The 11,062-nt window shown below is 37.9% G+C and overlaps 2 protein-coding genes across 7 annotated transcripts; one reads left to right on the forward strand and one right to left on the reverse strand.

Annotated features, from left to right (window-relative positions):
- Window positions 1–2,755: 2,755 nt before the first annotated feature.
- Window positions 2,756–5,248, reverse strand: LOC123477599 (tetratricopeptide repeat protein 5-like). Of its 2 annotated transcripts, none has more exons than XM_045180999.1 (10): window positions 5,006–5,248; window positions 4,794–4,938; window positions 4,574–4,723; window positions 4,376–4,443; window positions 4,097–4,298; window positions 3,933–4,036; window positions 3,684–3,869; window positions 3,463–3,611; window positions 3,256–3,400; window positions 2,756–2,958 (listed from the first exon to the last, which is right to left on the reverse strand). In XM_045180999.1, exons 1-10 carry the CDS (start codon window positions 5,021–5,023, stop codon window positions 2,845–2,847), a joined length of 1,281 nt encoding a protein of 426 aa, XP_045036934.1. In that variant the 5' UTR covers window positions 5,024–5,248; the 3' UTR covers window positions 2,756–2,844. The 2 variants fall into 2 exon arrangements, with proteins under 2 accessions (XP_045036934.1, XP_045036933.1); XM_045180998.1 differs by having other exon boundaries at window positions 4,574–4,729.
- Window positions 5,249–5,368: 120 nt separating this feature from the next.
- Window positions 5,369–10,906, forward strand: LOC116930125 (circadian locomoter output cycles protein kaput). Of its 5 annotated transcripts, none has more exons than XM_045180997.1 (19): window positions 5,369–5,775; window positions 5,833–6,061; window positions 6,128–6,172; window positions 6,241–6,389; window positions 6,468–6,562; window positions 6,620–6,709; window positions 6,789–6,909; window positions 6,980–7,111; window positions 7,182–7,269; window positions 7,379–7,510; window positions 7,574–7,680; window positions 8,009–8,156; window positions 8,230–8,431; window positions 8,538–8,572; window positions 8,639–8,937; window positions 9,032–9,167; window positions 9,225–9,525; window positions 9,594–9,755; window positions 9,818–10,906. In XM_045180997.1, exons 2-19 carry the CDS (start codon window positions 5,988–5,990, stop codon window positions 10,127–10,129), a joined length of 2,628 nt encoding a protein of 875 aa, XP_045036932.1. In that variant the 5' UTR covers window positions 5,369–5,775; window positions 5,833–5,987; the 3' UTR covers window positions 10,130–10,906. The 5 variants fall into 5 exon arrangements, with proteins under 5 accessions (XP_045036932.1, XP_045036929.1, XP_045036930.1 ...); XM_045180994.1 differs by having other exon boundaries at window positions 5,372–5,775; window positions 8,496–8,572; XM_045180995.1 differs by having other exon boundaries at window positions 5,372–5,755; window positions 8,496–8,572.
- The last annotated feature ends 156 nt before the right edge of the window (window positions 10,907–11,062 follow it).

Raw genomic sequence — 11,062 nt, forward strand, 5'->3', positions numbered from 1 at the left:
GATTTTTACCTGGAAATCTATTGTCAGACTGGCGTACCAACTGTCGTCGTTCCAACATCAATATACCAGCAGAACTTTTGAAATAAACAGTGCCAAGCATAGGCAAGAGATCTCATTTATATTATTTTGTAATGTGCTCTCAACATAAGAAGGAGTATAAAGTTGTTTGTTTTGTTTGTTTTTTTTTACTTAAAGGCTCCGTGTGGAAACTGAATTTTCATACCGGAATTGCCAACCCCATCTTTTACAACTTTTCTAAATGCTTGTCACTTTTGGTCGCATGATGCGTTGAATTTCGTCTGCTATGGAGTTTTAACGTGAACGATTAGGGCATTAGCAAATTTGATATTTGAGAGTATTTCAAATAAATGAGTCGGTCGTAAGTTAAAAGAACGGTATGTTATTGAAATAATTAACTTCAAAATAAAATATGTAACGTCAATTTGAATCGAGCGGATGAATCAATCGAGACTGACTTTGACTTGTTTACGTAACAACACTCTAGCAAAGCTCGCACGTTGGCCATGTACACGATTGTTGACCAATCAGCGCTATATTTACACGAACGTAATTATCGATTGCCAGTGAGTTGTGTTTTGTGTTTGTTAACGGCTGGCCTTTCTGCCACATTGCGAGTGAATTATTGAAGGCAATAAGTATAGTGAAGCACTCAAAGCCTATATGTACAACCTATATAGCAGTTAGCGATTGCGAAATGCAATTAATTCTGCCTTCAAGAACTCGGTAGCCATTTATAGTTTTCCGGTTTTAATTTGATATGCCGTAATATAACCTATCTGTAGATACTACTGCTGGAAGGGTTAAACTGTTAATCTGGTGATAATAATTTAAATACTCAAGAGCATCTTTTTGCTTGTGCTTATATGAAATCCTACTGTTTTTATGATGTCGCAAAACGTGTAGTCTACACCAAGCTGCAATGAGGTCGGATAACACAATTAACAACAGCACTCCTGTTGCAAATCCGGCAGTGTCTTCTTAAACTCTTTTTCCTATTGTCTATATTGTCAGTTAAGTATACTTTTCTTGTGGTAGTACCAATTATAAACAAAACAAAAAAAACGAGTTCTTCTTTAACACGTTGTCGTGAACTTCGTTGTTTCCAGCAGTACCTCAGCTGATCTAACATCATTCCTTTGATTAGCAGCGCGTATTTGTCACAACTTGGACGTCTGGCGTTGTTATGGAACTCTTGTACAGCTATACCATCCCTTTGACTTGTAACCTTTGATGAATCAGAGTCATCAGACCTTGCCACCTACAGTGGATGGTGTTAGTTTTGGCACGTTGGCGCATGGATCCTCATGTTGCACTTAAACCTCTCCGACACACAACGTATACAGTTTTCTTTGTGGCTATCCATCGTGCCAATTTAATTGGACTATAACATCACGTGCATGGTCGATAATGACTTGAACCCTGTTAGCTGCCGACACTTTTATCCTGATGAAGTGGTGTGAAAAACGAGAGCACCCGATGTAATATATGTGGTCGTTGTAATGTGTATATCCGGGACTTTTATCTTACTCGCACTCCTTTATGGTCGGACTCTTTTTTTTTAAATTTATTTTAAGGACCACCTTTCGTATAGCCGACATGGATGAACTGTTGATATTATGTAATGACTAAGAAGGAACGAATGAAGGTGGTACTGGCTACTGATATTTATTTGAATCTCCATAGTATATATACGTAAACCTGTAATGTAAGTACACCCTAAAGAAAATGGCGTCAGTGTGTGTCAAGGAATTATCATTGAAACACAGAAAGTTTTCTTTATTCCATCAACTGTTGCCACCACTTAGTGCCTTTCATAAAAGCTAAGTTTAAAAAAAATGGATAATGGTATTGACGAGTCATTTGAATTTGGTGAGTGATGACTTATAAAAATCTCGATGAAAGGTGTGGGGAGGGATGACGTGTTTATCACTTGACAGAACGAGGCCCTATTTTAACAAGTGTTTTGAATAGTTACATGACTGGAGAGGTAAAGTCCTTCACCGAAATTCTTCGTGACGTGTCTCTGCTAACATCGATGTCCATCTTCTTCAGCGCCCCCTCTAGTCACACCCTATGACAGTCCAAAAAAGAAGGGAACAGCGTGCTGTTTACGGCCATCCTGACAGAGATAAGGCACACGCTAAGCTTTTGTTGGTTGTGTAGAGTGATGGCTAGACAGGTCAGAACAATCCTCTTGGCTTGGTACTCTATCATCGTTTAAGTCATAAGGTACGTACTTTTAACAAATATGCTTCACCCTCCTCTTTTTAAAATCAAACGTTTTTGTTTACTTAAAAACAAATATTGACGTTTACTATTAAAGTGAACACCACTAAATAGCAACCATGTAAGTTTGTGGGTTGCTTCAGCCCTCCCAGCCAAACTATCGTGAGGTCTCATCTATAATCACGTTGGCACAGGGTGTTATAAGATCCACCCGTCCGGAGTTCTAATTCTAATGCTACTCTTTTTCAACGGGACTTCCCAGTCTTTCTTTTTGTTTGTCGTAGAATCCAAATGAAATTTTGATCTGAGGTGTGAATTTGGCATCGCCCAATGTCAGACGTTGTATAGTAACGTCGTAACTGACATATCCCAATGATGACAACTGCGTCCAAAAGAATCAGCACATGGGTTGAGCAAATTACGCAATGAAATGGTGAATTGATACCAGTTTATAGCTCGAAATAAGTAGACGCGTCGAATGAAAATGGGCAATGTTACACATTTAAAATCTGGCATGAAATCACATGTAAATTATATTATGAAGCATTCATAATTCAGAGACCACAAGTTACAAAAAAAGCGATGGGAAAGATGCATTCATGCAGATGAAAACTTGATAAACATAGACGCCATTTGTGTGGGTTGCAAATTGTGCCCATTCACTAGAATGTTTTGAGGTGAGTCAACTCGAACACAAGGAAAATTGATAACCTAGAAGAAAGAAAAATGCATAATTCTAATTTGTAATTCTACTTGTCCTCTTCCTCTTGTTGCCACTTCCCTTAAGAAAGTGGCAATAAGAGCGTCAAATATGAGATACAAAGAAATCGGCTGTCTCCGTGTCTATAAAAATAAATAATTCAGATTGGCCATTTCTGCGACATCAGAATTGCTTATTGCACGGATGACACAAAGTCCTTCCATGCCTGGTGGAACTACACGGTTCTTGAATTCTTTGTCACGTTTACCAGCTCATTTCTATTTATCTCTGCATTAAATGGAACTTACTTGACCCTTAAGAGACACGTGTATGGTTTGCAACTGAGGTTCTGGAATCAGAAGAGAATCACCGATTGTTAAGCCATAATCTTGCGATAACCTATAGATGGTGACAATAGCGGCAAAATCAGGCTTATCGCAAACACAGCAGGCCCTAAGAAAAACGAACAAAGATTCGACACTTTTAACGAATAATACTTGATAAAAACAAATTACAATGGACTTCCTCCGTCGTAAGATACCGACGCAACAACTTTGACCACGATGTATTTGTTCTTGTTGGTGCCCACCACCAAGTCTTGAAGGAAAACGCGTTTACAAGTGGAATTCGTTTTGTATGGACCCAAATCCTTAGAATTTATGCTCTGCTTGTTTTAAAAACCACATTACTATATGGGTTCCCAGTAATTGGTAAAAAAATAAATTGTTCAATATACCTTTAGAAAGCTGTTTAATTTTCTTGGCTTCAACTTTCCTTTCAAAGCCACCATTTCCTTCATGTTCAATAAAAATTTCAATGTGGAATCATATTTGAACCTAGACAATTCCCAGTCAGGTTCGAATTTCTGAGAGCGTTCTAGATTTTCCAATGCTTCCTGATACTTTTCGTCATGAAACAAGGCCTTCAAAGAAAGCAGAAGTGATAAAATATTTAATCTGCAAAAAAATTGTGTATAACTTCAAACCATGGCTTTGTTGAAACAAAGGTCAGCTGTGTTGAAATTTCTTTTGTTCATTTCATACTTTTCTGATTGTGCATAAGCAGCTAGTGCTTTATGGATGTATCCATCTGTTTAAATTGGATTGTTTGTTAACACAAAATAAAATGTAGCAATAGCATCTATCATACCACTATGGGTGCTGTAAAATGCAACAGAAAAATATGCATTTCCCAGAATGAGCCAGCTTTTCCCATCACTTGGGTCTAACTGTACAGCCTCTTTGGCCAAACTTAGACCTTCAAACAATAGTTTCTTTCTTTCTTCTGTATCTGCAACTTTGAGTTGTCTCAGAACAATTGATAAATTTCTCAATGAAACTTTGTTGCGACACTGAATCATTTTGGGATTTAAGGGATAAATTATGTTAAAGCTTGAAGAATTATTAGCTAGTAGTTATCTATATGTACCTTTTCTAGGGCACATGTGAAACAATTTTTAGCTGATGCTGTATCACCTCCTTTCCAAAAACACTCACCTATGAAAATATTAGAAAAAAAAAATTCAAATTCAATTAAATGAGAGAAGACAATTTTGTCAAAAAATTTTGTTCACAATAGTCTTTCTGCTGCAGGGAACCAGAATGATTGATAATAATACCAACCCACCCAACTCATTCCAAGCTTCGACATAGGATGGATTAAGTTTCACTGCTGAACTTAGGTAATTTTGAGCTTCACAATCATATTCTGGCATAACATTGTGTGCCCTTCCTAACAAATACTGTGGGATGGATGGATGAATGGTAGATGTCACATCTGCAACTATTTGTAAATACCAAAAGTTTCATGTTAAATCATAAATCTGAATAGTGGAAGCAAACATTACCATCAGTAAGACCAAGAGATTTTATTTTTTCAACAACCATTATCATCTCCTTTTTTACAAGGTCCCATTTTTCATTTTGAGAGGACTGTGATGATGTTGAATCATAATAATGGTCCCTCAAATAATATAGCTTTTCAACTGCTTCCTATCAGTTATGCCAATTATTAATATTCAGACACATTTCAAACATAAGAAGGAAAGAAAAGACTTGCATGTAATGAAGTTGTCATCTTGGATGTTTCACTATTGCTGTAATATTCTTCGTAATCCAGACCAATTCATTACTATCGAAACACTCTCACCAATATCAACATTTGTTGTTTACCCATAGCCTACAATTGTACACAGCTTGATTATGGGCTAAGCCTGCTAAGCACTTGATGGTTAAAGCACGATGTGACAGGGGGAGTCCCTACTGTTATACCGTTGTTCAAGGCTGTGTCGTCGTTAAAGCATGAAGTATGACCGAAGGTGCGCGTACGCTCATGTACTTTTTGCTGGAAAAGCGCATTTTTTGTTTTATTTTTATTTGTATTAATTTTTTTTTACTAGATACCTATCCTGAGCTCCTGGCTTTTAAGAAAGAGGAATGCAGGAACCTACAGCTAAACTAAACACGAGATGGCAGTTTTCAGCATGGGCTCTTCGCTCTTTGAAACAAAGCATACAAGGCTCGAATTCGTTATTCCCTTTCCCTTTCCCTTTCGGCCTTTCCCTTTATCAGAGTCACAGTTCACAGAACCCTGGTTCTATGACTCTGCCCTTATGTAAAAAACAGTCAGAGCCCAGAGACCAAGAGCTGTTCGTCAGTCTTGGGCTACTCCGTAGTACGTGCTCCATAAGACCTACTTCATGCTAGAACTCTGCGGACTGCGGTCCACACATCCAAGAGGACCTTGTTGTAGCTAATAGCACGCTAATAGGTAAAGCCAATTTGCGGGAACGTCGTCTACCGTCTTCTGGTAGAGTGTGGCTTTTAGAAGTACTCAACTAGATACCTGGCCTAGACCATACTACTACAAAAATGTTTTTATTTTAGGTCATTTTGAAAGAAATCCAATGGCATATCACTGTTATGTTTTCTTAATCTTCATCGCCGCTTTACCGTCTTCAACTGTTGTGCACGTCAACAGGGGAGACGGCAGATCGTAGTAGTGATCCACTTGATCTCTGTAGCTCAATGTGATAGTCAACATGAGTGTGAAATCCCAGCCTGGTGGGCTATCAAGTTCAAAACTTAGGAAAGCAACAACTTCCAAGATATCAGAGTATTTGCTTGGAATTGTTTTGTTTTTTGTCTTCTACACATTATCTGTATATCGTAATTTTTGCAGTGATGGATTGGAGGAGGAAATGGATGAGAAAGGAGTCATCAAAAGGTAAGTTTTGACCACGGTCCCCACTATTTTCATTTCTTTTTACTACAAAATGGTAATTTTTTTTACAGGAAGTCTAGGAATTTAAGTGAAAAGAAACGAAGAGACCAATTCAATATACTAATCAATGAGCTGTGTTCTATGGTTTGTACTGGGAAAAGAAAAATGGATAAATCAACTATTCTTAAATCTGCCATATCATTCATTCGCAATCACAATCGTAAGAAATATTCTCTATAGTTTTAATCAAACATTTGAAAGGTTTTTAGTTTTCGTTATCTCTCTATTTTGTTTGCAGAAGCTACAATGCAGTCTAATTGCCAAGAAGCTGTTCAAGAAGATTGGAAACCATCATTTTTGTCTAATGAAGAATTTACACATTTAATGTTAGAGGTAATATGTTCAACTTTTATTATTTTTGAGTGGGTTAAAAAAATCTCATGCAATCAGGCCCTGGATGAGTTTATTATTGTGTTTTCCTCTACCGGGAAGATCTTGTATGTTTCGGAAAACATAACGTGCCTTTTGGGGCACAGTCCTGTAAGTTGCTGGATTTTCTACAAAATATTTTAGTTCATATGTTCTTTATTGTTTTTTTTTTTTTCCTTTTACTACTTAGAATGACTTGATAGGCTCTTCCCTTTCGGATCTGGTCTGGGAAGAAGAGAAAATTGTAGTAGAATCTTTACTTGGCTCGTGGGGGGCTGAACATGAAAACAGTCAAGGAGGCGGGAATAAGGGTAAGTTTCTTGTGTTCACATTTGCTGAAATAAAATTAAGACTATGCCTAACTAGCGTTTAAAATTACAGAAAATCATATTAGTTTGAGTTGTCACCTACGTCGAGGAAATGTTGTCGATTCCAACGCAGAGGGCTCCAGTTATGAATTGGTGTTTTTCTCGGGTTATTATCGTGTCCAAGGCAACCCTGACAGTATGTCCAGTAAACTTTATAATTTAATAATAATAATTCTTTCTTTTAAAGACTGTTTATTTTTTATTAAAATTTAAAGTATCTTCAATGTCCCGAGTGTCGTCTTCCTGGGGAGAGGACAGCAAGGAAAGCACGAATTTTGGCGATGCATTATCTCAATATAACGGGTATCGCAGCAAACTTCGCTTGTTCTTATAATTAACCTTTTATTTGCATATAGTAAATTTTTTGAACTGCAATTCCCGATATATTTAATGTGCCCTTTTTTCTTTTAAGATTGGTTTTCGTCGCCAGTGCCCGTTTACAGACCCCCCAGCTTTCTGTTGAAATGTCTATCGTAGATGTTTCCAAGAGTGAATTTACATCGAGACACAGCCTAGAATGGAAATTTCTGTTTCTTGATCATCGGTATCGTTTTAGAAATTTCTTTCAGTTTGACCGAATGGTAATCATTTATATTCATTTTAACAGGGGGCCTCCAATCATAGGTTATCTTCCTTTTGAAGTTCTCGGGACATCGGGTTACGATTACTACCACGTTGACGACCTCGAGAAAGTTTCTACCTGTCATGAAGCCCGTACGTATAACATCAAATTAAATCAGTGATGAGAAAGAGGGGTTGAAGCGTATCAACTCGTTCTAGTAATGTTTGAAAACTTTGTCAACACGCATGTATGTAGGAACTGGCACGTGATAACGTTGCCAACGGCTAGGGTTTAATAAAACCCCGGCATTTTTGTCAACAGTTTTGAGAAATTGAGATAATGGCAACATATTCCACGTTCTTGATCTTTTGTATGAAACATGATTATCTAATATTTGAAGCTGCGTGTGTAGATCTAAGGGTTAAAAACGACTACGTGATGAATTTCACGTGCGCTTGTTTTTATTTCGCGTTTCCTTAGTAATGCAGAAGGGGGAAGTTACTTCTTGCTGTTACCGTTTCCTGACCAAAGGTCAACAGTGGATTTGGTTACAGACTAAATATTACATCACATATCATCAATGGTATTCCAAACCTGAATTTATAGTCTGCTCGCATCGAGTTATAAGGTATAAAGAAGTGCAAAATTTCTAGGTTTTCAATGTGCATTAGGAAGTAAGATTTTTATTTTTTATATTTTAGGCATAGTCAAGTTAATGGACGTACGCTAAGAGCAGAAAGTGGAGAAGGTGATCGCATTCCTTCGACGGCCAACGTATCCAAACCGTTAAAATCTGAAAAAGTGGGTTCATATCTAGGAAAAAATGCAAAATCTGATGACAGGAATGTTTTTCAAGAAGATACTAAAAGACATCCGAAAAGAAACGTTTTTGGAAATCAATCAGTATTTCATTTTTCATCTTAAAAAAAAATCGAAAAAAAAATTATATTGCATAAATTTTAACTAGAATCGTGATCGCATTAAAAGTAATAGACATGCTTTTACTCAGAATTTACGGCAACAGCAAACACATTCTTCGACAAGGTTGGTGTTCATTTACCTGTTGGTTACTTTCAAATGGATTTTATCATTAGTCTTTGCTAATCGCAGTGATCTTCAGCCACCCGAGAGTCCAAGTGGAGAATCGACTATACTGAGACCGCCGCCGTTACCTATCGCTGAACCCATGTCGCAACATGTGCGTCATCCATCGGGATCTTCACGAGTTGGAACTGCCTTATCGGATGCCGGATCGATTTCTAGTTCGGGTTCGTTTCAATCGGCAGCGTCCATGCAATCAGACCAGTCTATGCATTCGATACATAGCCATAGCTCCATGCAGTCTGTTCATGGTCAACAAGCACACCAAGGAACGTCCTCTTTTCGTTCCGCCAACCAATCATGTTCTGGTAATGAGGAATATATTATTCGACATTGCTAATATTTCTTAGTTTATTTACAATGAGAAAAAAAAAATCTTACAATTATCAATAATTTGTCAAGTGCACAGCTGTGTTAATACGAATCATAATCATCAAAATAAGCAACCAGAAGCCCTGTTTCTTAGCCAACACGGAATTTCTCCTGCAAACAGTATGCAAATTAGCAATTCAAATCAGCAAATTCACACCCAGTCAAGGTAAGCCCCCTTTTTAAAAGTATTCAATTACATTTGTGTTACTGTTGAATCTTATAGAATGGGAGAAGTGCAGTCCAATTTTTCGCCATCAACTCCAATTTCTTCTGCTACGATATCAAATGCTGGGCATAGGTTCCTACAACCGCGCGTTAACAGCGGATCTTCTGTGAGACGCGTGTTTTCGCCTGGTAGCGTCCCGGCTACGGTGACTTCGGCTAATCCAGTTTCGAGTAGCGGGCCATCTTTTACATATCAATCGGTTGCGATCGGAATGGAGACTTCTGGAGTCACAGTCCCTGTTCAAAGAATCATAGAAGGGCTGCCTGTGGTGACTTTACCCGGCATAGTCACTCACGAGGTAAAGTGTTTTTAAAGCTACGGCGTGGCAAACTTCAGCGTTGCTCTAATTTCTAATTATTTAACCAGCCAATCGTAATGACGGCGGCTCAGAGAGAATTCCACGAGCGTTTGAAAATGAAGCACTTGGAAATTCAAAAATCGATTCTGGCCCAGCAAGAAGAATTGCGACGTGTTGAGACGGAACTTCTACTAGCACAGTACGGAGCGTGGGGTCCTACCGTTCTGAAGGTAAAAACGCTTGGGTTTTCTTCTAATCATATGAAATCTAATGATCAACGATTTGTCTGCAGATGACGGTTCCCTATGCTGATAATGATGGAACTTCTTCTGCCACACAGCAAACTGTTTTGAGTACGGGCGAACTGGTGACCTGTTACACGACAGAAAATACAATACCTGCAGGTCAGCCGTCCTCTGCCCAGGTTGGTAATTCGGGTACAGGGCAGATGACGTTTTCTCCCGGCACGCCAATTCTTGTCCAGAGTCCGCCTGAAATGCATGCCCGCAGTCCAGAAAGGGATTTTCTCTCTCATGAAATTCAGATACTACTTGCTCAGAGCCTGCTACAAGACAATACCACATCTACTGAATACCTTCCGTGAAACGTAGTCTCGTCGGCGTCAGGGTCAATCAAAATGTTGTTGTTATTAATTGGCGCATTTCACGTTGAACGCGTGAATCTGGTAGTGTTGTCCAAGTGACGTTGATCGACAATCACATTTGCGATTTAAAGCTCGTTATCGATACAGCATTTAAAACTGCTGCTAGAGAATTTAACGCGACTGATAGACGGTGCGTTAGGTGGAATGTTATTTTCACAATATAGAAATGTCAGATTTGTCGTTTTTTTTTTTTTTAATTTGTTCATTAAAGCTGGTGCTTCAATAACAAATGGAAAGTGTTAGGCCTAATTTTTTGTATGTCTAGATGTGTTAAATTTAGTTTTAGTTTTTTTATTTTTTCAATTGTTGTTGAAATTAAGGTTTCACAGTCTGTGTTTTAATACTTTTAAAGAATGATGGTCACGTATGGAAACATTGCCATATCTGAAAACAAATCAATTATTATATGTTTATAAATTTGTTTGTCAACTGTCGTATCGGACGAGAAAGGGTACCGTCTAACAATTCGCAGCTTGAGTCAGAGCTTTATTGTCAACGTGAATCACGCGGTTGATTCCCAAATCATTTATCTGTATATATTGTCGACAAAGATAGTATATATATATATATATATATATTCATTGTTTCAATTTTTGGGGGCCGTACATACTCCATAAATAGATGGCCAATTTTTGTGGAATATAATCTGTTATTTTCGTACTTTAGTTGATCTAGGTGTCGAAATAAATATATACCAACCAACTTAAAAAAAAAAAACATTGACGCCTTGTTATCGTGTCTTAATTAAAGTCGTTTGATCAACTATTGCACAGAATTTTAATGAACCCGCCCTTAGACTTGAATTTTCTGCTGCCAGCAAATTGGTGGTTCTCGAAAATGCAGCTGACCCATTCTAAATGAAAAAGTAAGTCA

This window comes from Daphnia magna, unplaced genomic scaffold (genome assembly GCF_020631705.1).
Source record: "Daphnia magna isolate NIES unplaced genomic scaffold, ASM2063170v1.1 Dm_contigs096, whole genome shotgun sequence".
NCBI lineage: Eukaryota > Metazoa > Arthropoda > Branchiopoda > Diplostraca > Daphniidae > Daphnia > Daphnia magna.